The sequence below is a fragment of the Gigantopelta aegis genome, chromosome 11, assembly GCF_016097555.1.
Source record: "Gigantopelta aegis isolate Gae_Host chromosome 11, Gae_host_genome, whole genome shotgun sequence".
Lineage (NCBI taxonomy): Eukaryota > Metazoa > Mollusca > Gastropoda > Neomphalida > Peltospiridae > Gigantopelta > Gigantopelta aegis.
In genome coordinates, this window is record NC_054709.1 from 24,907,499 (window position 1) to 24,934,548 (window position 27,050).

At 41.2% G+C, this 27,050-nt stretch overlaps 1 protein-coding gene across 2 annotated transcripts in view; it reads left to right on the plus strand.

The window, feature by feature from the left end:
* Nucleotides 1-1,332: 1,332 nt before the first annotated feature.
* Nucleotides 1,333-27,050, plus strand: part of LOC121385587 — a 32,809-nt gene continuing 7,091 nt past the window's right edge. Inside the window, exons 1-8 of one of the 2 annotated variants that reach the window (XM_041516325.1) lie at nt 1,333-1,456; nt 13,121-13,216; nt 18,631-18,798; nt 20,077-20,213; nt 21,262-21,391; nt 22,063-22,197; nt 23,633-23,848; nt 25,704-25,832. In XM_041516325.1, coding sequence (XP_041372259.1) covers nt 13,138-13,216; nt 18,631-18,798; nt 20,077-20,213; nt 21,262-21,391; nt 22,063-22,197; nt 23,633-23,848; nt 25,704-25,832 — 994 coding nt within the window. In that variant the 5' untranslated portion in view covers nt 1,333-1,456; nt 13,121-13,137. Of the gene's footprint in view, nt 1,457-12,987; nt 13,217-18,630; nt 18,799-20,076; nt 20,214-21,261; nt 21,392-22,062; nt 22,198-23,632; nt 23,849-25,703; nt 25,833-27,050 lie in introns of those variants that run through there. The other variant, XM_041516326.1, reaches the window with a different exon arrangement.

Sequence of the window (27,050 nt, forward strand, 5' to 3'; positions counted from 1 at the left end):
AACTCCCATGTCCAGGTGACATTTCATCTATAAATAACAATTTACTGGGACTGGGAACTCTATTTACGTGCCCATATCCTTAAAGTTTCAAGTACGCCTACCCCGGACCTTGTCTCTGACCTCGCCAGTGACCAGTTCCGGGGCAGAATAACAATTTAAATATCGACCAATTACACGTCGCCTTTTATAGCGTTATTCGGGAGCATACAAATTCTAAAAATGTCGGGCGATGCAATAGGCGAACATGGTCTATTTCAACATTAAAAACAGGGGGGTGGGGGGGGGGGGGGAGTGCATTAATAAACTCTGGATTGTATACGAGTATAAACAGATTTTATGACTATACCATTATGGGGGGGGGGGGGGTTCGTCTCGAAACGAATTTTATATAAAATTTTATACTGAAATTAGTTTCCGGCATACTCCGTAATTCACCCGAATCATTTCGTATACCCTGGGAATAATCCCGAATGTTTTCAAATTAGTTTTAAAATCACTGGCATGATTTTGCAATGTAAGGTTTTGATTGGTCGAATGAAAGGTCAACTGGACATGAGCTCCAACGGGGTGCTGTTAGATCCACATAGTAATTAACCAGTGGAGCTAATTTTAATTAGATTGAATGGTATCTAACGGCCACTCATGTATTATTCTCTATATAACATAATTTGTTAATAGTACACTGCAGCTGTCAATATATATGTCAGTGAACCACCAAAATGTATCACCGTTTGGTGATCTGAGAGAAATAAACTTCTGTTCTATGGGATATGGGCACGTTAATAGAGTTCTGCGTCTACGTACAATTCAAAGTGATATATTAGTCAGGGCTGTACTCTGATCAACATCCTAGGGGTGAGGGAGGGGGGGGGGGGGGGGGGGGGGGGGGGCACTACTTTTTTTTAATAAACAAATGAAACAGTATACAAATTAAACTCTGAGATGTGTATGCTATTTTCTGGAGTAAAAAAAGGTGAGATTCTCGCGGGGGGGGGGCGGGGGGGGGGGGCGGGCAACCTGTAACCCCCCCCCCGCACCCCCTATTCCCCCTATTCCCCCTAAACCTCCAACCCCACCCCCACCCCCACCCCCGCCCCACCCCCCCACCCCACCCCCCACCCACACCCCACCCCCCCCCCCACCACCTCCACACACCCCGCCTCTCGGAGTGTACGGTCCTGTTGGTGTCTAAACAAAGCAAACTTTAAAGTCAGCAGACAAGAATCAGTTTAAGGACGCCTGTGTTCGGAGATTGCGGGTCGTGTTCGGTTGCGACCGACTCCACTGTGCATTTTTGTAAACCCGTATGACGTTACACCTCCTCGGGTCAGTCACGAGAGCGGTGACAATACCATAAAAATATTTCCTCATACGGATCTAGACGGATATAGACGGAGCTCACCGATATCAACTAACACTTGATCGTGTCGGTTAGTCCGAACTAGGCTGGCCCCAGGTATGTAGCTAGCTTGCATACTCTGTTCTCAGTTCACAAATATTATTGTTTCTCTGTATTGTTTTATATAGAGTGTTGTGTGGTGTCGTCTATTCTATGTTCATAGTAGTAGTCAATGATTTGTGTTATTGTCTTGGATTTTAGCTAAGCAGGAAAAAGACTATTAACACCAAAGGAAAAAACCGATTGCTTCGTCTGTTTATTTATTTCCCTCTTTCCTCTTTCCCTCTTTATAGATTTCTCTCTCTCTCTCTCTCTCTCTCTCTTCTCTCTCTCTCTCTCTCTCTCTCTCTCTCTCTCTCTCTCTCTCTCTCTCTCTCTCTCTCTTCCTCTCTGTCACTATCTGTCTCTCTCTTTGTGCGATAGTGCATATAAAAGATCCCTTGCTGCTAATCGAAAAAGAGTCTAGCCCATGAAGTGGTGGCAGCGGGTTTCCTTAATATCCGTCTGGTCCTTAACTATGTGGCGTCAGCCGTATATAAAATGTGTTGAGTGTGTCATTAAATAAAACATTTCCTTCCTTGGCACCCTCTCTCTTCTCTCTCTCTCTCTCTCTCTCTCTCTCTCTCCTCTCTTTTTTCTCTCTCTCTCTCTCTCTCCTATCTCTATCTCTCTCTACTCCCTCGCCCTCGGCTTCCCTCCCCCCCTCTCTCTCTACTCTATCTCTCTCTCTCTCTCTCCCCCCTCTCCCTCTCTCTCTCTCTCTTTTCTCTCTCCTCTCTATCTCTCTATCTCTCACTTTCTCTCTCTCTCTATCTCTGTCTCTCTCTCTCTCTCTACATCTGTATCTCTTCTCTCTTCTCTCTGTTTTCTCTCTCTATGTCTCTCTCTCTCGACTTTCTCTCCTCTATCACTCTGTCTGATGTTCTGTCTGTCCTCTTTTTCTTATCTCTCTCTCATTCTCTACTCTCCATCTCTCTAGATCTCTTGTCTCTGTCTCTCTATGTTCTCTCTCTCTCTCTCTCTCTCTCTCTCTCTCCCCCCCTCTCTCTCTCTCTCTCGCTCTCTATCTCTATTCTCTTCTTTTGTCTTTGCCTCTTTCACTCTCCGTCGCTCTTGCTCTGTCTATACATCTCTCTCTCTCTCTCTCTCTCTCTCTCTCTCTCTCTCTCTCTCTCTCTCTCTCTCTCTCTCTCTCTCTCTCTCTGTCTGTCTGTCTCTGTCTCCCTTTCTGTCTCCCTCTCTGTCTCTGTCTCTGTCTCTCTCTCTCTCTCTCTCTCTCTCTCTCTCTCTCTCTCTCTCTCTCTCTCTCTCTCTCTCTCTCTCTCTCTCTCTCTCTCTCTCTCTCTCTCTCTCTCTCTCTCTACCTTGATCTCTCTCTGCCTCTGTCTCTCTCTTTGTGCGATAGTGCATATAAAAGATCCCTTGCTGCTAATCGAAAAAGAGTCTAGCCCATGAAGTGGTGGCAGCGGGTTTCCTCAATATCCGCTGGTTCGTCTGGTCCGTTAAATATATGGCGTCAGCCCCCCCAGGGGTTTCAGTCTATAAAATCTGTCCTAAACTATATGGCGTCAGTCCGTTGTGTGAGTGTGTCTTGCTTTGTCGTTAAACTATAAAACATTTCCTCCCTTGGCATCTCTCTCTTTTCTCTCTCTCTCTCTCTCTCTCTCTCTCTCTATCTCTCTCTCTACTCTCCCCCCCCCACCCCCTCTCCCCCCTGTATGTCCACTGTATGTGTTGTGCTTTTTGAGGAGGGGTTAAACTGTTGTGGTTTTCACATGACTCTGGTCAAGCGTTTCAGCAAAACATTCGTTAGCCTGAATACTTAATGTCATGCGTGTGAATAATAATTTACAATCTTGAGGAGGGGGAAAAATCTAAACTGTCAAAGCTATTTTAAACAGCCATTTACAGTAACAAACCACGATTCCTCTATTGATTGAACACTGTTGCTCATGCACATTGTGTGTGGTGCACGTGCACATGACGATTACACACACACACACACACACACATACACACACACACACATTTTTCAGCTCACGAGTTCCTCTCCTAGTTACAATGGCATATCCGTAACTGAGACTGTTTTCCAAGAATGTTAATATATTGAATCACCGATAAGATTTCTGACTGTGCAGCCATTGTGTGCTTTGCACAAAGTGTCGTTAAACATTCATTCATTCATTCATTCATTCCATTGTGTGTGTTTTCCGTTGGTTAGAGCTCTTTTATGACTGAAATGATACGTTACATTTAAAGTATTATTGTAAAAGAAACATTGAATAAAATTGCTTTGAAAATGTTTTAAAATTTAAATGAAATGAAAACTTGTGTTTATAACTACCAGAGGTCAGAGGTCGGATCAGGGATGGGCGTGCCTGCATCTACTTTTGGATAGGGACACGTAAAAAAGAGTTCCCATACCCATTATAACTGCCTCCAGGGTGGAAATACTAAATACATATGCATGTGTGTCTTGCGCTCTCTCTGTCTCTCTATCTACATCTCTCTTTATCTTTACGTCGCTCTCTCCTCACCATCCATTCATTCCTCCTTATATCTGTGTTAACTCCCTCTCTTTGCATTCATGTCTCTCTTTATCTTTATGTCTTTTTCCGTCTCTTCCCATATCCAACCATCCATCCCTCTCTATCTCACTCTCTCTCTCTCTTTCTTTCTCTCTGTCCTCTCTCTCTGTCTCTACTCTTCTCTCGCTCTCTCTCTCTCTCTCTCCCTCTCTTTCTCTCTCTCCCTTCTCCCTCTTCTCGCATCTTCTCTCCCTACTTCCCTCCCTCTCTCTCTCTCTATCTCTCTCTCTCTCTCTGTCCTCTCCCTCCCTCTCTCTCTCTCTCTCTCTCTCTCTCTCTCTCTCTCTCTGTCTCTCTCTCTCTCTCTCTCTCTCTCTCTCTCTCTCTCTCTCTCTCTCTCTCTCTCCCTCTCTGTTTCCTCCCTCCCTCCCTCTCTCTCTCTCTCTTATCTCTCTCTCTCTCTCTCTCTCTCTCTCTCTCTCTCTCTCTCTCTCTCTCTCTCTCTCTCTCTCTCTCTCTCTCTCTCTCTCTCTCGCTCTCTCCCCCCACTTACTGTCTCTATCATCTTAATGCATTCACTTATTTCGACAATAAAATGCTCCGTTGGATGCATATGTTATTACTGAACACTTACTATTTTTCAAAAAGTAATGGTGCAGAGTAGATTCGAAATTTAGGCAAACAAAGGTCACGCACTCATTTTAAAGCCCCTGTATATTTCAGGAAAAAACGTTATTAAATGAACCGGGCGGGACGTAACCCAGTGTTAAAGCGCTCGCCTGATACGCGGTCAGTCTAGGATCGATCCCCGTCGGTGGGCCCATTTGGGCTATTTCTCGTTCCAGCCAATGCACCACGACTGGTATATCAAAGGCTGTTGTATGTGTTATCTTGTCTGTGGGATGGTGCATATAAAAGATCCCTTGCTACTAATGGAAAAATGTAGCTGCTTTTCTCGCTAAGACATATCTAAATTACTAAATGTTTGACATCCAATAGCCGATCATTAATTACTCAATGTGCTCTAGTGGTGTCGTTAAACAAAACAAACTGTTTCAATCACCGTTTCATTTGACGATGCGTATCAGAGAAACAACTGGTGATTTTAATAGTAAAAGAAAATAATGTGTTTTTTTAACAACGCACTCAAAACATTTTATTTACGGTTATATGGTGTCAGACATATGGTTAAGGACCACACAGATTTTGAGAGGAAACCCGCTGTCGCCACTTCATGGGCTACTCTTTCCGATTAGCAGGAAGGGATCTTTTATTTGCGCTTCCCACAGGCAGGATAGCACAAACCATGGCCTTTGTTGAACCAGTTATGGATCACTGGTCGGTGCAAGTGGTTTACACCTACCCATTGAGCCTTGCAGAGCACTCATTCAGGGTTTAGAGTCGGTATCTGGATTAAAAATCCCATGCCTTGACTGGGATCCGAACCCAGTACCTACCAGCCTAACCACGACGCCACCGAGGCCGGTGATTTTAATTGTAATCTCGTATTTCAATAGTTTTTGTGTACATGTGTGTGGGCATTTATATTCATATCTGACGTGCAGTTATACCGTACTACTTTTAGAAATTGATTCCATTATGATGGTTTTGGTAACTTTCGACATGCTTCCATCAGAGAAATGTTCAAGCTCGCATGTTGTGGACACAAGTTCAAACTTAGACATAGTTTGTCCAAGACTGATTAAGTGAGATCATGTCATTCCAAACATATTTAGCCTAGTGGTACAGCGTCCGCTTAATGAGGCGTCGGTTTGGGATCGATCCCCGTCGGTGGGCCCATTCGGCTATTTCTCGCTCCAGCCAGTGCACCCCGACTGGTACATCAAAGGCCGTGGTATGTGCTATCCTGTCTATGGGATAGTGCATATAAAAGCTGCTAATCGAAAAAGAGTAGCCCATGAAGTGGCGACAGCGGGTTTTCTCTCTCAATATCTGTGCGGTCCTTAACCATATGTCCGACGCCATATAACCGTAAATAAAATGACATTGTGTTGAGTGCGTCGTTAAATAAAAAAAATACCTTCCTTCCTTCCAAACATATTTAAGAAATATGTAGCCTTTAGCTGATTAAATACGTCATTTATCAAGACAATGGAAGGAAACCACATCTAAATCGCAATGAACCTACCCATCTGCCCACCCATTCTCCAATCCATCATAATAAAAAACATCTTCCCCACTCTATATTCAATACATGTATGGAGCTAATGTATAAGACATGTTTAATAATAGTTCTGACGTCAGCTTGAAAACATCACTAAAACCTAATATGGGAGTGAACAATCAAACTCGTATAAATCCCCGGAGGTCAGTTGTGACGTAGCGTTTTGTATTACTTTGTTTACCGTGGCTCCTTGCCACGGTCTCAAGGTACTGTTGTTCTCCGTTTATCAGACAACGGACTACACCTATAATAAACAAATAACGCTTATAAACAGAACACAACACACGTTTATTACACACTGCAACTTCGTCAACACTGGCAATTTATGGTAACTGAAGACATTCAAGGGTTATTCGTGTAGCGATATCAGATTTACAGAATAACTGCGAGTCGGTGAACCGTGTCACAATAGGTACGACCACACAACATTAAAACACCGGTTCTCGGCATCTCGTTGATATGAAGGAAGGAAATGTTGCATTTAACGACACACTCAACCCATTTTATTTACGGTTATATGGAGTCGGACATATGGTTAAGGACCATTGAGATAGGAAACCCGCTGTCGCCACTTCATGGCCTACTTTTTTCGATTAGTAGCAAGGGATCTTTTAAATGCACCATCCCACAGACAGGATAGTATATGCCACGGTCTTTGTTACACCATTTGTGGGGAGCACTGGCTGAAACGAGAAATAGCCCAATGGGTCCATCGGCGGGGATCGATCCTAGACCGACCGCGCATCACGCTTTAACACTGTGCTACATCCCGCCTCCACAGTAGATAAAAAGAAAGAAATGTTTTATTTAACGACGCACTCAACACATTTTATTTACGGTTATATGGCGTCAGACATATGGTTAAGGACCACACAGATTTTGAGAGGAAACCCGCTGTCGCCATTACATGGGCTACTCTTCCGATTGGCAGCAAGGGATCTTTTATTTGCGCTCCCCACAGGCAGGATAGCACAAACCATGGCCTTTGTTGAACCAGTTATGGATCACTGGTCGGTGCAAGTGGTTTACACCTACCCATTGAGCCTTGCGGAGCACTCACTCAGGGTTTGGAGTCGGTATCTGGATTAAAAATCCCATGCCTCGACTGGGATCCGAACCCAGTACCTACCAGCCTGTAGACCGATGGCCTGCCACGACGCCACCGAGGCCGGTCCCCACAGTAGATAAGGTCACACAGCATTAAAACGCCGATTCTCAGCATCTCGTTGATATGACAGTATGTTGGTTAATATTTAATGATCGATAAAAACACCATGTCTATTAGTATGTCAGTGTGTCTATACTGTACTCGGTACGGTCGTTTGCTCTGTTCAAATATTTTTATTTTGTCTTTTCTAAAGTTGGGAGGCAAAGGTCCTTGCCCACCCCACCCACCGTAAAATAATAATAAGTGTTTATTTTAAGTTAGAATTTTGGTTTGTTTTGTTTAAAGACACCACTAGAACACATTGATTTATTAATCATCGGCTATTGGATGTCAAACATTTGGTAATTCTGACATATAGTTTTAGAAAGGAAACCCGCTACATTCTTTCCATCAGTATCAAGGGATATTTTATATGCACCATCCTACAGCTAGGATAGCACATACCAGGATTTTTGATATACCAGTTGTAGTGCACTGGCAGGAGAAATAGTCCAATGGGTCTACCGATGGGGATCGATCCCAGACCGACCGCACATCAAGCAGGCGATTGACCACTGGGCTACGTCCCGCCCTCTTTAAGTTAGAAGTGCCCTCTTTGCTTAGCTGGAGACAAATGGAACTTTTCATGCCTCCATTTCGATATACCGGTCTCGGTGGCGTCGTGGTTAGGCTATCGGTCTACAGGCTGGTAGGTACTGGGTTCGGATCCCAGTCGAGGCATGGGATTTTTAATCCAGATACCGACTCCAAACCCTGAGTGAGTGCTCCGCAAGGCTCAATGGGTAGTGTAAATCACTTGCACCGACCAGTGATCCATAACTGGTTCAACAAAGGCCATGGTTTGTGCTATCCTGCCTGTGGGAAGCGCAAATAAAAGATCCCTTGCTGCTAATCGGAAAGAGTAGTCCATGTAGTGGCGACAGCGGGTTTCCTCTCAAACTATGTGTGGTCCTCAACCATATGTCTGACGCCATATAACCGTAAATAAAATGTGTTTAGTGCGTCGTTAAATAAAACATTTCTTTCTTTCCATTTCGATATAACTGAATGTTTTTACAGCTAATTTCGCAGAAATGTTTGATACTTGTTTCTACAGGTACCCCATACACAGTGGTACTAGATGAAATAACATTGCATTCATTACCAATGACAGGACTTGTGCTATTAACTGCTCTATCAAACGTTAGGTGTACCTCGAACTTTGACCCAGCCGGATGTTATTTGGATTAGTGCTACCTTAATGCCAACAACCCACTGCTTAAAATTTACGGGTGTACGGGCGCCCCTTTCTGGGGGGGGGGGGGGGGTGGGGGGGGGGGGGGGGCATGGGACAACATTAGGCCTTGCTTTTGTCCGATTATTAAACGAAAATGCCCGAATCTGGAAACAAAATCATTTAATCATAGCATAGAGCTAATAGGGTTGCAAACATAAATACCATAGATTAGCTCTAGAGGGTTTGCCAAACAATACGCATTTTTTTCATGGATTACAAAATTAAGAATTGGAAAATTGATGAGATTTTTGGTAGATTTTTATTAGAATGGGGGAAATACATGACCCGAATTTGAGCTTTTGCTTCACTCAATTGCAGGCGGTCGCCAGGGGGTCAATCCCCCCCCCACCTCCGTCCCCTGTCTTGTACGCTCATCATCATCATCACCATCATCATCACCATAATCGTCATCATCATAATCATCACCACCATAATCATCATCATCATCACCATCATCATCACCATCATCATCACCATCATCATCATCACCATAATCATCATCATCATCATTACCATCATCACCATCATCATCACCATCATCATCATCACCATAATCATCATCATCATCATTACCATCATCACCATCATCATTACCATCATCACCATCATCATCATCACCATCATCTTCGTCTTCTTCATTATCATCGTCATCACCATCATCATCATCTTCTTCTTCTTCTTCTTCATTATCATCATCATCATCTAATTTGCCTATATGCTTGGGTGGTGTTTTGTTTCTTCAGCGCAGCTTGCTTATACACGATAAGTCCAAATCGTGATACTAGAGCTGGTATTTGAATCTATATTTATGCACAGCCCTCGTTAAAACGACATCACTCCGAGCTCGGGTAAAGTAGATTTTAATTAAAGGGACATTCCTGAGTTTGCTGCATTGTAAGATTTTTCCGACTAATAAAATATTCTACGATTAAACTTACATATTAAATATATTTTCTTGTTTAGGATATCAGTGTCTGTATATTCAATGTGTTTCTGTTCGTCTTAATATTTGTAAGAAACCCAAACTGGATTTTGTCTTCAAATAATTTCGTACATACGAAAAACCCCGAATATTTAGGAAATAAAATGAAATTTAACCTGGTACAAATATTAGAACGATCAGAAACACGTTTAATATACAGCCACTAATATTGTATGCAGAAAAATATAGTTGATGTAATTAAAATCGTTAAAAATCTGTTAGTCGATAACATCTTAAAAATTGCAGAAAACTCAGGAATGTCCCTTTAATGCCACACTAACTTTCTCGACTGTGGGCGACTTCTGATCGTGAAGTTGTTCTGAAAGGTGAAAACACAAATTAATTCCTACCTGCGTCTCGCAGACATAAACAGTCACGACCACAACATTACAGGTAAACCGATATGTTGTTTCCGGAAACTCCGTTCTCAGTAAGGCAGTGCTAGATGCATACTCATACATACATGTGTGTATATACACAGACGGAGAGAGAGAGAGAGAGGGGAGAGGAGGAGGAGAGAGGGGAGAGGGAGAGGAGAGAGAGCTGAGGAGAGAGAGAGAGAGGGAGGAGGAGATGAGAGAGAGAGAGTGAGAGAGAGGAGAGAGAGAGAGGAGAGAGAGAGAGGGGGAGAGATGAGAGAGACAGGGAAGGGAGAGAGAGAGGAGAGAGAGGACGAGAGAGTGAGAGATACAGACACATATACAGAGGACACACACAGAGATACTCCCCCTTTGTTCCCCTTCCCCCCTCTCTCGAGATGATATCGGACACACACACACAAACACTTTCCACAAGAGAGAGACACACACATTGAGATGACACAGAGAGAGAGAGAAGAGAAAGAGAGATGGAGAGAGGAGAGAGGAGAGACGGAGAGAGAGAGAGAGAGAGAGAGAGGGGAGAGAGAGACAAACCCGGAAAGTGGAGGAGAGGGAGAGGAGAGAGAGATGAGAGGAGACAAGAGAAGGGGATAGTTGGGGGAAAGGGAAAGAACGACCACACAGAGAGAGAGTAGGAGGAGGGAGAGGAAGGAGAGGGAGAGGAGGAGAGGAAGAGGAGGGGGATGGAGGGAGAGAGAAGAGAGAAGAAATACCACGCACATACAAAAACATTAACTCGCTCGTGATTTAATCTAATTCTCACTTTCCCGTACATTCTCCACTACGTGTGAATAGATGTTTTAAATAGGTAGACACGTATTACATGTTGACTTAATTACGTTTATGGATAAGGCGCCTATCTTGTTGTGTAGAGTGATTGTTAACACAAGTTGCGACAGACACTGCCCGTGCTCCACGACTGGTATATCGATGTCCGTGCTACGTGTTATTTGTGTATTTGCATGTAAATAAAATGCATATAAAGGTGACGCCACACAATACGAGTATCTCGTACGAGAATAGCCAGCAGAACAAGACAAACATTACGGTTTCATCGGTTGCTATGCATTCAGCTATACTAATTTGCCTGTATTCTTGGATCGTGTTCTGTTGATTCAGCGCAGCATGATTCTATGCAATAAACCCAGAGTAGTTTTATCCTAGTAGTATATGTAGCACGTGCTACGGTCCCCGCGCTTCGGTGGGGCCCTGCAGTGAAGTGTACGTTGTCATGTGTATTTTGCCCAGGTCACTTTGCAAAATATATATCCGGGGAAGGGGGACCCGCTGTTATTTGTGCTACTGGCCCCGCGGATCCTTAAACCGGCTCTGAATACACCTAACTCGTGATAACAGCTGATATTTGTATATATAGCTCTTGTTACAACAATATCACTCCAGGCTCGGGTAAAGTAGAATTTCTCGACTGTGGGCGACTTCTGATCGTGGAGTGATTCTGAACGGTGAAAACACAAATTAATTCCTACCTGCGTCTCGCAGACATAAACAGTCACCACCACAACATTACAGGTAAAACTCCTTTCTGAATCTCTTACATAATAGTGGTCAGAAAAAAATGCTACCAATGGATTTTTGGTTCAGGTAGGTCATGGGAACATATGACCGAAATTTTATTAACTTGAGCAAAAAAAAAAAACATTCAAAAATTGAACATAACTAACTGGACTATAAGACAGTACATGTGTCTATAACAAACACACTAACAACACAGACATACACACACACAGACACACACAGACACACACACACACACACACACAGAGAGAGAGAGAGAGAGAGAGAGAGGAGTGGAGAGAGGTGGAGAGAGAGAGAGAGCAGAGAAGGGACGAGAGAGAGAGAGCGAGAGAGAGGAGGAGGGAGGAGAGAGGGAGGGAGGAGAGGGAGAGAGAGCGAGAGGAGAGAGAGAGGAGAGGAGCGGAGGAGAGAGGGAGGGAGGGAGGGAGAGAGAGAGAGAGAGAGAGAGAGAGAGAGAGAGAGAGAGAGAGAGAGAGAGAGAGAGAGAGAGAGAGAGAGAGAGAGTGAAATGGTCTGCAAATGGAAGGCCTAAAGTGGGACTGACGGAAAAGTAAAATCAACAAGTTAAATTTACCATTTCACACACACACACACACACACACACACACACACACGCACACACACACACACACACACGCGCGCACGCACGCACACATTTACACACAACAAATTAAACATACATACGTACTCATGCAAATGCACAGAGAGATACACACACACACATACATACACAGACACACACATGTATACACACACAGACATACACACACACACACATGCACACACATACAGATACACACGCGCGCGCACGCACACACACACACACACAGATACACACGCCCGCACAAAACACACAGACACACGCGCACAACAGCAGAAAATCTAGACGCGTTTAGGAAACTGTGAATCATGGGTGGGAGGTATAAAATAAGATCCTTGAATAATGTATTCCTGCAGGGCATAAACACGCTGACTCCCAAACACCTGATGACATGTTTTATGTATTTGTAGTTTCCAGGTATATTGAAGAATTGTTTTTATTATTATTATAGTGTCACATGCTGTACATAAATCATGCAATGTAAATATATTTATATAAAGTTTGTTTTGTTTAACGACACCACTAGAGCACATTGATTAAATAATCATCGGCTATTGGATGTCAAACATTTGGTAATTGCGACATTTAGTAGAGAGGAAACCCGCTACATTTTCCCACTAAAAACAAGGGATCTTTTATATGCACCATCCCACAGCCAGACAGTATAACACATACCACGGCCTTTAATATACCAGTCGTGGTGCATTGGCTAAAACGACAAATATCCCAATGGGCCCACCGACGGGCACTAACTGTTTTTGTTGTTCTCTATGTTTCTTTGTTTGTTTGTTGTTGTTTTTTCCTTTTTGTGTTTGGGGTTTTTTTTTGTTGGTGGTGGTGGTTTTGTTTTTGTTTTTTGTTTTTGTTGTTTTTGTTTGTTTGAGTTTGTTTTGTTTGTTTTGTGTGTTGTTTTTTTTGTGTTTTTTTGTTGTTGTTTGTTTGTTTTGTTTTTTGTTGTCGTTTTTTTGGGGGGTGGGGGATTTGCCTCACTCGGTCAATGACAGTATTTACATTTTAAATGTATAAAAAAGATCAAATGTACACAATTATTCAATTAACTTGTAGATTGAAGAAAACCTACTATGAAAACAAAACTGAAGACCCGGATGTTACAGCTGCTGATTTTCTGGTTCGCTCTCTTTGGAAAGACTGTTCAAAACAGTAAGACATGTACTTTACATAGCGCGTGTGTGCGTGCGTTGTGCGTGTGATAATGTGTGTTTGTGTTTGTGTATGTGTGGATGTAGGTAGGTAGGTAGGTAAGTAAGTAGATAGGTAGGTATCCAATAAAAACACAATAGTAACATAATGGTATGGCAAAAGGTGTTACATGCAACGTTTGTCAAGATGTACCGTATAGAAATTTATACAACAGCCACTCACGATAAGAAACATGTGTGGCAGGTATGGAGCTAGTTTGGGATACAAACGGACACACGTCTTTCAGTTACGTACCCTAGATCTCGCACACACAAAAACCCGTTAAATCGTAACTTTATATTAGTAGGACCTCGCACATGTTTGAATCACCACAGCGCCTGGTACACTGATCCAAGTGTGGGTGTGGATAATTTGTGGCATGCTTCCATCAGAAAACTGTTCAAGCACGCCTGTCGTGGGCACAATCAGAGTTTTCTGTCCATGACAGGGACTGCACCAAGTTCAGCCAGCTGGGTTTTTTTTTTGTGTGGGGAGTTTTGCTAACGTTTGCTAACTGTTTTGACTGGTTCTCGAAGTGGTCATTTAGTTTACTGTATAGCGTAAAAACCAGTCTAGCGAACGACAGGGACAAGCGGTCGACTGAACTTTGATTGGCTGATTGCAAGTGGTTCATTCTACGATATACCACCTCCGAAAGTCAATTTAAATACTGTAACGTTGTTTACGTGTATTAATACGCGGTGAAGTGTCACTGTTTGTAAATACCTATGACGTACACATAGAAAACGCCGGGTCTTTTAATTTGGGTGAATTGGAAGAAATTAAAAATTAAAAATAAAACATATATTATGTACAGAAAATAAAATAAAAGAAGGTAAAATGTATTTTACAATGGAGATCACCAGTTTCCATTCTTTCTTCTCCTCGAGGTGATATCGTCTAATTGACGGTGGATAGGTGGATGATCACCACGCCTCTACGCGGTTCGGTGGTCATCCGTCAATCCACCGTCAGTTAGACGATATCACCTCTCCAAGAAAGAAAAAATGGAAAAAGGTGATCTTCTAATTATGTGACGTAAATCAGTTCAGGTCAATACAAGTCACAGGGAACTGATATCTATCAGGTGAGCATACGTCATTTAATCAGACGGATGGGCGAATGCTATTTGATATACGTCACGATCGTCCCCCAAAACATCACCTGCGCGTAAGGTAATCAATCAAATACCGTACGCGACTATAGTTTGCATCTGAATAATGGCGTGTCCAAAAAAAACAAAAAAACATTTAAACCTATACATGTCAGGTCAGGTCAGGGCATGAGGTTTAACGTGCACATTCAGAACAAGCTTTTGTAGCGCACGCTTGTCGTGGACGCAAGTGCAAGTGCTCTTCCGTCCAAGATAGGAAGGGGGGGGGGGGGGGGGGGGGGGGGGGGGGTGTCTTCTCGCTTACGACTTGGCTCATGGAGCACCGAAGACCGGCTGTGGCTGGCCGAGGCAGAGGCGGAAGAGGCGGCGGTAATACTTTTGAAATTTCTCAGAAGGAGAATTAAGCCAAAAAGTAATTTGTTGCGTTATGTCCGAAATGTTGCTGGTGATTGAACGCAAATTTACGTACCGACCTATACGAACCAGGGTAGCCTTAAGGGCTGGTGCGGTGTTCAGGCGTCGCTGTCGAAGATGGGGAGGTGACGCATCTCTCTCTCTGGTATCTGCTGACGATGTCCCCGTAGTGCTGGTGCGAACACCCTGCGTAGCATGTCGTGGGTCTGACGGTGTGTGGAGCCTTCCCTCACGTATGCTTGCTGATATACACCGTCGTGCTCCATCGTCAGCATGGTACTCAGTGTACCGGTGCGGGATTCCACGCTGTTGATATGGAAGCTGCCCTGTTGTCGATCGTACCGAAAGAAAAAAGAAAGAAATGTTTTATTTAACGACATTTTATTTACGGTTATATGGCGTCAGACATATGGTTAAGGACCACACAGATTTTGAGAGGAAACCCGCTGTCGCCACTACATGGGCTACTCTTTCCGATTAGCAGCAAGGGATCTTTTATTTAAGCTTCCCACATGCAAGATAGCACAAACCATGGTCTTTGTTGAACCAGTTATGGATCACTGGTCGGTGCAAGTGGTTTACACCTACCCACTGAGCCTTGCGGAGCACTCACTCGGGGTTTGAAGTCGGTATCTGGATTAAAAATCCCATGCCTCGACTGGGATCCGAACCCAGTACCTACCAGCCTGTATACCGATGGCCTAACCACGACGCCACCGAGCCGGTCTCGATCGTACCGGTGCGGGAATACTCCTCTGGTCGGTGTTGTGGGCAGCTGCTCCAGTGTTGGAGCGTACACGACCAGGGGTTTGGTCCCTATCTGGTTTACCCAGCGTCTGACTGCGGATGTGGCCGATCCCAGCTTTCCAGCTGGGCGGTATCCCTCTGCGCTGGGTCTGTTTGGTGCGACCACCGGTTCGATCCCTTCCAACGGCGCCATAATATTGGTCCTTAAAAGGGCCGGCGGGTGGGGGTGTCGAACCGGGGAGGTACAGACGTCAGGGCTGGCCGACGGGTCCACTTCTATCCGATGTGGTCTCGTCGGTCTGCGGTGCGGCGGTGACGGCGTCTTCGGCGTCAACGGCGGCGAAGGAACCTCTACCGGTGGAGTAGCCATCGGCTTTGGTCCCCCCTGTGCCGTTTCTTCCGTGCTCGTCCCCTTCTTCCGTCTCTGGCGTCTTCGCTTCCTGGTCGCTGGTTTCGGTTGGTGGCTTACGTACATTAGTGTGTGAATGACTACTATAAATGGTACAAGAAGAAACCTGATTAAAAATACCTGAAACCGGACGCTCTGCCTGATTCTGATAGTTTTGTCAAGGATGTCTTATTACAGCTTTAAAGGGACAGACCCTAGTTTTAAAACACTACAGCATATTTTTCACTATTAGAGCCATTTATGATCACTGAAATCAAACGCTACTTATATTTTATTGTTTAGATTATTCATTTCCGTACAATCGAAGTGTTTCTGGTCATCCTGGTGTTCCTAATACCACAAACTGCATTTTTCATAGTTTAGAAAACGCACGTGTGTCTGAGAAGTAACGGTTATGTAGTCGCGTTTTAGTCTATTTTTAAGGGTATTTCAACGTCACAGACTCTTGTTTCACTCTGTTGTATCCAAATTTGTTACAGGTTTGTAAATTAACCAAACTTAGTGTCCATTGTCACGGGTTGAAACTAGGGTCTAGGTGAAAAATATGCCGTAGTGTTTAAAAATTAGGGTATGTCCCTTTAAAAAGATCCCTTACTACTAACAGAGACGTTGCTAGGATTTTTTGTTTGGGGTGGGGGTGGCAACTGAGTAGTTAATAGTCTAAAACTTGTTAAACAGTTAAGAAGAGCATTTAGTTTTATTTTAAAATTTACCCGGATTTTCTCGCCCCCCCCCCCCCCCCCCCCCCTCCCCGCGTTACCTACGGCCATCACTAATGGAAAAATATAACGGGTTTTCTCTGAAGATTCATAGTCCAAAGTATTCAATGTTTGACATCCAGTAGCCGATGATGAATAAAATCAGTGTTCTCTAGCGGTGTCGTTAATCAAAATAAACTTAAACAAACATTATACACGTATCCGTATTCTGACATATAAACAATACGGCTAGAGGACACTCGATCTAATACGCACATTAGACATTGATTAGAAACGATTCGAAACCAATGACAGTATATACGGTATATACTCGAAAGTGCCTTCACTAATGAAAAATGCAGCGGGTTTCCTCTCTAAGATTATATGTCTAAATATGACTATAAGTTGCGAAATGGTTGATATTCAATAGCGATGATTAACAAATCAACGTGCTCTAGTGGTATCGTTAAACAAAACCAATTTTAACTTTAATTTTCTAGAACCATGGTTACTGTGGCCCCTATTTTAAACCTGTCAAAACTGAGTGATTAATGCAATTAAATATATTGAATATTGCCATCATTATATATTTTTATAAGTCAACAATCTCATATTTCACTTTAATATTTCAGTCATATTTCACACTGGACAAGTGTCATAGTATCTATGTATATTTTAATTTTCTTCTATATATCTATTCATAAATATGCATTCCTTCTCTTTTAATTTTCCTCTATATATATCTATCCATCTATCCATCCTTTAGTTATTCATCCATCTATCCATCCTTTATTTATCCATCCATCTATTCTTCATTTATTTATCCATACGTCTGTCCATCTATCATTCTGTCTCTATCTATATATCTACCTACACACCTACCTACTTGTCTACCTACTTACCTAACTACTTACATGTACTTGCCAACCTACCTACTTACCTACATATCTATGCATATAAAGGTTCAATGTCCCATGACTCGTATATCAAAGGTTGTGGCATGTGTTATCCTGCTTGTGGGAAAGTGCATATAAAGAAGTTTTTTTTTGTTTAACGACACCACTGGAGCACATTGATTAATTAATCATCGGCTATTGGATGTTAAACGTGTTAATTCTGCCTCGTAGTCATCAGAGGAATCCCGCTACATTTTTCCTAATGTAGCAAGGGATCTTTTATATGCACTTTCTCACGGACAGGAAAGCACATACCACGGAATTTGTTCAGTTGTGGTGCACTGGATGGAACGAAAAAAAAATCAGCTGAATGTATCCACCGAGGTGGTTCGATCCTGCGACGCAAGTGAGCACTCAATCGACTTAGCTATATCCCGTCCCTGCATATAAAGATGCATTCCTTCTCTTCCGTGTGGGAAGCGCAAATAAAAGATCCCTTGCTGCCTGTCGAAAAAAGAGTAGCCTATGTGGCGACCGCGGGTTTCCTCTTCAAAACAGTGTCAAAATTACCATATGTTTGACGTCCAATAGCCGATGATTAGATAAAAAATCAATGTGCTCTAGTGGCGTCGTTAAATAAAACAAACTTTACTTTTCCTTCTCTTCCGTAGGACGAGCGTTGGCGGCGGAACCACGTTTCCTCTCGCCACTTAACTGTGTGGAAATAATGTCATGCTATACGTCAGATATGTGACTTTAGCAGGCACAACGGAAACAAGTAGAGATTGGGGGGGGGGGGGGGCTGAATGAGATCGAGGGCGCAAAGCAAAGTTTCTAGAGGGTTCGGGGGGTATACTGCCCCGTAAAATTGTGAAATCTAGATGTCTTGAAATGCAAGTAAAATCCATCTCTGTCTTAAGATGTACTATCAATAATATTTTTGATTCAGAATTAGTTGGGGGCCCCCACCCCTACCCCCAGCCTCCCCTGCTCCGCCGTGTTCTTTAGTTTGAAATGTTTTGTGGTATCGTTAACGAAATATTGATTCTTTCTCTTTCCAATACATACAGCTAAAAACAAATGTACTTCAATTTAAGATGGCCACGTGGTACTGGAAGAGATGACATGGGGTGAAGGTCACACAGCATGTCAAGGCAAAGGTCAGAAACTGTTCAACTCTGTTGACCTCGACTCGGTCCTCACCTCGGGGTCTGGGAAGCACTGGATCGGGGCCAAGGTCATGTACTCCCCGTGGAAATGGACAGGTAGATATAAAAAATATTTACTGGGTTTTCATTTTAACCTAATCTGTGTTATATATACATTACTGAATTTAACCTAGTACCTTTTAATCTATTTTAAATCGTAATAGCTGAGTGTTGCTGAACTGCATAGGCGTACGAGCTCCAATTTTTGCAGGGATTTTGCTAGGTTTTGTCCGAATAAAACTAAGATTCTCAAATCTGGATAACAACTTCTTTTTTTCTTGTTAGCATTACTACCAAACAGCTATATAGGCTTGTAAACGAATCACTACACATTTTAAAATTAATTTCAACTAATGTTGAGGGTAGAATGATGGAAATACATGTTAAAAAGACCTCAGGTTGGCACATTTTGCCTCAATATCTCTTATCGTTTTTGTCCGAATTTGAGAATTTGCTCTAGCACCAGAGGGCATCATTCAAGAATTATATGGCAAACTGTAGAGCACTTCAATTCTTCCTAAGTAAAGTTGACAATTATACCGAAACATATAAAAGGTATAATTCCCAAAGTGACAACAAGAATGGGGTGAGATGGGAATACTATTTAGATACTAATATTAATAATATTTAGATGTGTGTATGACAGGCAAGGCGTACCTATCCGTTACCTATGTCCTGCCCACAGGGAAGTGTCTATGGAAAGATGCCTTGCTGATAATAGAAACGATGTAGAAGCTTTTCTTTGAAGACTACGAGTCAGAACGAAATTGTTTTTTTTACATCCAGTAGCCGATGATTAATTAATCAAAGTGCTCTAGTGGTGTCGTTAAACACGACTATATATCAGAATTGTGAAATGTTTGACATTCAGTAACCGATGATTTCGTTAATCACGACTATATATCAGAATAGTGAAATATTTGACATTCAATAACCGATGGTTTCGTTAAACACGACTATATATCAGAATTGTGAAATGTTTGACATTCAATAGCCGATGGTTTCGTTAATCAAGGCCAAATTTTATTTTCCGACGCCATATTACCGTAATTAATGTGCGTCGTTAAATATTTAATTTTCATTTCAACTTATTTTTGTGCTTATATCCAGTTTAGGTTCAAGCACGCTGTCATGGGCACACACCTCAACTATATGGGGTGTCTGTCCAGGACAGTGAGTTAGTGGTCAGTGGTTAGTGAGAGAGAAAAAGGTGTAGTAGTCTTACACCTATCCATTGAATAGCTATGTACCTACCAGCTTAATCGCGACACCACCGAGACCGGCGTCCTTAAATAAAACATTTGCAAATGTAAGGGAGGTAATTTATTTTCGCAGACGACTCCACTGCATTGTTCGAGTATGTTGGCCATCATAATATGACTGGCACAGAGCGAGAGAAGACAGTCATACTCGACGAGAATGAAGCTGTCATGTGCTACATCAAATGTAAAACGAAATTCGTTGGATTACAGGTAGGTTCAAAATGAAAATAGCAAAACCATAATCATATTCATGCCTGTAGTCCTGTAAATGACAGAATCGAATATATATATATATACATTTTTAGAAACATATTTATATATATATATTAATTTTTCTTTTCGTTTTTTACATTGGAGAATACGAGAAATCCCTTCAGGAACGTTTATTAGCTTCAGCCACATGTCATTGCACCCCCCCCCCCCCCCCCCCACACACACACACCAATAGGAAACAAAAATTATAAAATCGGTCCTAAAACCTTGTTTTCTCTCACTATTTAACTGTGAGAATATTAACACGTGCTAGACGTCAGATCTGTAACTGTAGTTGATAATGTCCTGTTGCCTGTGATGTCGTTAACCAACTGTTGTTTTTGTTCCTATTCCAGTAAGATAGCCGTATGTTTGGTGGATGAGAGCGTGAGCCAGTTCATGAAACACATAATCAGTAGTCTGTTCTAAAATGTTCTATTAAAATGTTTTGTATAAACTAAATCTTATGTTTTGTTTTGTCTTCCAGGGATCAAAATGTGTTGGTGAGTGGGTGAGAGGATGAGCGAGCGCATGAAACACATAAAAAGTAGTCCGTCCTAAAATGCTCTATTAAAGGGACATTCCTGAGTTTGCTGCATTGTAAGATGTTTCCGACTAATACAATATTTCTACGATTAAACTTACACATTAAATATATTTTCTTGTTTAGAATATCAGTGTCTGTATATTCAATGTGTTTCTGGTCGTCTTAGTATTTGTAAGAAGCCCAAACTGGATTTTGTCTTCAAATAATTTCGTACGTACAAAAAAATATATATTTTAAGAAATAAAATGAAATTTAACCTAGTACAAATATTAGAACGATCAGAAACACGTTTAATATACGGCCATTAATATTTTATGCAGAAAAATATATTTGATATGTAATTACAATCGTTAAAAAGTCTTTGTTGGTCGATAACATCTTTAAAATTGCAGCAAACTCAGGAACGTCCCTTTAAAATGGTTTGTATAAAGTAAATCTATGTTATATTTTGTCTTCCAGGGATCAAAGTGTTTCTGCTTCAGAACCGCACCTCGTTCTACTACACCTAAAACTGAATATGAAGACCCATGTCTGGGAAACTCCAATGAACTTTGTGGATCATCGTATGGGATGAGCATATACCACGCCAGTACGTTATGTATATCAGGAAGGAAGGACATGTTTTATTTAACGACGCACTCAACACATTTCATTTACGGTTATATGGCGTCGGACATATGGTTAAGGACCACACAGATATAGAGAGAGGAAACTCGCTGTCGCCAATTCATTGGCTACTATTTTCGATTAGCAGCAAGATATCTTTTATATGCACCCTCCCACAGACAGGAAAGCACACATCACGGCTTTTGATATACCAGTCGTGGTGCACTGGCTGGAACGAGATATTATCCCAATGAGGCCACCGACGGGGATCGATCCCAAACCGACCGCGCATCAAGCGAGCGCTTTACCACTGGGCTACGTCACGTCCCTTAAAATATATTGTTCTACATATTATACATGTACTATATAACACTTGTTTTAGTGAACACACGCGATATACATGACGTGCCGGCTCTGAGTGTGGTTTAAAACAGTAGTTTATTCATGCCATTGACAATATTATTTTACACATTTTAAATACGTGTTAGCTTATGCAATTTAATTACAAGTCCGTGTGTTCTAGTGGTGTCGGTAAACAAACAAACTTTAATGACAAGTGTTACGCATGTTGTTATCTCTATATGTAGCATCTCTTTAAATTTAAAACATTCTTCCTTCCAACAGTTATAATTATGTACAGTGTCATATTTTCAGAATTACTTCAAGATACCTTCAGTTTAATTAAATGGAAATTCAAAGAAGACGCTGTTTGCGGGTATATCCATTCCAAAGCTCAGTTAAGCGTGAAAACAGAGGACTGCAACCAGGAAAAGGGAATGATCTGCAGCTGTAAGCTGAACAATATCACGATAATGTTTTGATGTCCAAAAGAAATTTTACAGTGCTTGAAATTATGTTATAGAAAACCAACATATGGTATGGTGGAATATGGAAGTATCATGAAGTTCAACATCTAAACGTCACAATGCACTTTGTGATACATGTAAACTATTTGTAACGCGGTTTCTAAATTGGTTCTTTTCGATTAACAACAATATTTATCAAATTATTAAAATTGTATGTATGTAAAGTTTCTTTTTGACGTCAGTATCTAATCATACATCTGGAAATTAATTAGGCACCACATGAATTGGCTGCTAAACCTGATAATAGAATTTGTTTTTACATATTCTGAATCTATTGGGAATATAGAAGATACTCCCCGAGTGTCTTGTGATATTATAATTATTTATCATCCATTAAAGGCTTTTGTAGGAGATATCGCTGGCACTATAATTTGATTGGTCAAATTTTAATCGCAAGACAATGTTTTGTTACGTCACTGTGTTTGTTTCAGCGCACATTACTGACATTGTTTTACAACTGTCGCAAATGAAAAGGATGATAATGGATGATAAAAAGAATACCTCCCTTGTGTCTCGTGATATCATAATTTATCAGCACTTGTTGATAAAAGTATAAAAATACTTTTATCAACTCGTGCTGATAAATTATGATATCATAAGACATCCGGGGAGTATCCTCTATTTAACAGCACGACTTGATAAAAGTATAAAATTCGAGGCTTGCCGATAAATTTTTTATACTTTTATCAACGGGGGGGGGGGGGGGGGGGGGGGGGGGTATTCTTTTTATCATCCATTATCATTCTCTTCATTTGCGACAAGTGTAAACAATGTCAGTAATGTGGGTTGAATGTCACTATATTTGGCAGCGGTAGACTCATTAACTGGCAGAACGAGTGTCGTGACGTCACTAATGATAGGTTTATCACTGAAACATACACAGTGACGTAACAAAAAGAAGCGACATCTCCTAGGAGAATATCACAGGAGATATCGCAAATTATAGTGCCAGCGATATCTCCTACAAAAGCCTTTAATGGATGATAATTACCGAGATCATGACATGAATAAATTAGTTTTGAGAGCCACGTCAATATGATTCCAGCTACATAGTTAATTACCAGACATTTCCATGTATATTTACGATTTCTGTCTTGTTCCCTAGAACACGTTTAATAATGATGTAACGACAGTGGCACTTGATGTCAATCTTTCACAATATATCCACAATATAATGTGAACCGAACTAATATATTAATATTGTGAATGCATTTGTGAGACCATATTCGTATTTTGTATATTATGTTCGCCATTCTTGAAAGGTCTTTTTCAAGGACTCTTGCAAACCAATCCCTGGACTCTTTATTCCTTTCTTTATAAGAATACTTATTAATGAATTACTTCTTAACATTTTTCAGGTTCAAGTTCGTGCAGTAGTGATATTGGTTACAGACGTTGTAGCAATGGTTTGTGTTTTTACGACAACGGAAACGACGACTGGTTTACGTCAAGCCATAATTGTTCGTTGGTAAAACTGGACATCTCAAATATCAATACAATCTACAGAACTGTTTGGAATGATGTCCAGTACTGGATTGGACTGAAACGTTACTCCTATCTCGGTTGGGCGGATCGTAAGTGTAACACTGATTCCAAATAAATATACTGCAGAACAAAAGAAACAGGAATATTTTATTCTAATGTATATTTTTAAAGATAATTTCGAAAGCAATCGGCTCAAAAATAAATAACTTTTTGTTAATTGCGTTTCTTGCACACCCGTTGGTGAGAACACCATGTGTTATTTTTGGTTACTCATGGTTGTTTACACATGTACGTGTGTTAACAATTTCAAGACATACGACTGGCTGCTCCTAGGTGATGACCAGGTCACCAATGCCAATGAACCAATGGAAACTACACGATTCGTGTCCGTTAGATAACATTCATCTCACAACTCGCTGTTTGAAAACGTATACATTTTGAAACAACTCGTTGTGAGATAAATGGTATCTAACGGCCACTCGTATATTATTCTCTGTATATGCCACAAGTTCGCTAGATACGCGCCTCTCACACGTTTCACTAGCCCGAATCACCTCCAGCCCTACCCCCAATCTGATTAAAATTAGCTCTTCTGATCTCCTAGTAGATCTAACAGCAGTATGTGGACTCCCATGTCAAGGTGACATTTCATCTATAAATAATTTAAATATCGACCAGTTAGACTTCGCCTTTTATAGCGTTATTCGGGAGCATATACATTCTAAAAAATATCGGGCGAGACTGTTTATGCAATAAGCGAACTTGTTGGTCTATTTCAAAATTTAAAAAAAAGGGTGAAAAGTGCAGTAATAAACTCTGGATTGTATACTAGTATAAACAGATTTTATGGCTATACCATCACGTTTTTTTTTTTTCCGTCTTGAAACGAATTTTATATAAAATTTTATATTGAAATTAGTTTCCGGCATACTTCGTAATTCACCCGAATCATTTCGTATACCCTCGGCACAATCCCGAATGTTTTCAAATTCTTTTCAAATCACTGGCATGATTTTGCAAGTAAGGTTTTGATTGGTCGAATAAAAGGTCAACTGGATATGAGCTCCAACGGGGTGATGTCTGAACCACAGGTAATAGTAATTAACCAGTGGAGCTAATTTTAATTAGATTGGCCCTACCCCTCAGTGATATTGATCAATATCAATAATGTGTAGGGCTGGAGGTTACTCGAGTTAACGTTTCACGGACGTTTCAAGTAGAGAAATCTTAAACTGTCTCTTGTTGTGTCCTAGATCAAGTCTTGATAAGCCCTAACCACAAAACATTTCACTTGTATTTGAAAACAATTAGAGTCGGGAAGTAGCCCAGTGGTAAAGTGCACGCCTGATGCGCGGTCGGTCTAGGATCGATCCCCGTCGGTGGGCCCATTGGGCTATTTCTCGTTCCAGCCAGTGCACCATGACTGATATATCAAAAGCCGTGGTATGAGCTATCCTGTCTGTGGGATGGTGCATATAACAGATCCCTTGCTACTAATGGAAAAATGTAGCGGGTTTCCTCTCAGTGACTGTCAAAATTACCATATGTTTGACATGATTAATAAATCAATGTGCTCTAGTGGTGTCGTTAAACAAAACAAACTTAATATATATATATTAGTATACACACACACACACACACACACACACACACACACACACACACACACACACACACTGTCATCCCACTTACTTTAGGCTAGACACAGTCCTGTATGCCAAAGAAACAAAACACAGAAACCCAACTTAGTGGTATAAATTATCTTATTGAGATGTATCCAAAAGAAGAAAAAAGCCATTATAACTTAGAATAACGGCGTTAGTGCACCCCAACCCCATTCGGCTACTCGTTTTATAAGAGGTATTATTATACGAGTTATTATTGTGCCCATATCGTTCTGTTTACCTTTGATTTACCTTTGAAAACTAAGTCTATCGATTGCAGGTGCTGGAGAGATTTCCATCTATACTAATTCCTCCAGAGGATGCGTATCGGCCGAGAAGCTGCCAAACGGATCTATACAGTTTTACGTGTCTCCCTGCGATGATAAGAACAAAGTCATTTGTACTACAGGTATATATAGTCTTCAAAAAAGTAGGGGAACTCTAATAAGAATTTACAAGTGACAAAACTGTAAGGTATATTAGCTGTGAGGAATGGTTATATGATAATTGTTAATTAATTGGGCAAACATTACAAACGGTAGTACAGTATTACAGTATTACCAAAGATCTTGAAGGACAATTGGGGTCAGAAGTGAAATTTGAAAATTCACGTTTTGTTATCAGTAAATCGCAAATTCAAACAATAAAAATTACTAAACACAAAACAATAACAACTGTATGATCAACAGAATGAAAAAGATTGACAGAAATAATGTTCCACAGTGATTAATCGACCTTCCTGGAAATTGTCGAAATCGAGAATGACACTCCACGCACGTGTACGGGACAACTGCGTGATACACGTGCAAACTATGGAATATGTTTCGGTGTGTTGACAAACAGACCTGAACGTTCTATACTAGGATGTATGTGGTCAAAATGTATGTTCAGTCTAATAGTTGATATTAACATTATATATATATATATATATCGATATAGATATAGATATATATTCTGCAAAAAAAAAAAAGTATACTCAACGAGCTACCAGGCAATACCGTTTATCTTGTACGGGTGAACTGATGTTGTCCTTCCAGAGCCTTTGACGAGGGAATGATAACATCAGTTCACGAGTGCAAGATTAAACGGTATTGCCGAGTAGAGAGTTGGGTATTCTATTTATTCCCCATTTTAAATATTTATCATTCGACCGATACTGTTGTTGAAAATAAGTTTGCAAGTTTAGAACAAGAGACAGCGTTGCGTCATAGCTGTGACGTACCGCTGATGACATAAGTTGGTTGTTGACATGACCTCCACCATGAATACGATTCTAATACACAACCGCCTAGAGAGAAGCACTGTTTATGACGTCAAAACGTATCTAGGAGAAGAAATGGATTTGCCAATATGGGTAATAAAACCTAATACTTCCAGGACGCGTGTGGTTAAATTGCGGCAATTGAAATCTATGATTTCAAAAATAATCGCTCGCATCGTTCGCATCCGGTTAGGATACAGCTTTTAATGCGTATATTCAATTTAGAAATTGTTTGGGAAAAGGAAGGAAATGGAGGTAATTCTGTTTAAACAGTTGGCTATAAAGGAGGGGTTTTTTCTCTCTCTCTCTAAATATTGTAAATGATTTCGCTTGCATCTCAAATGTTAGTGATATGTGTTGTTCAGT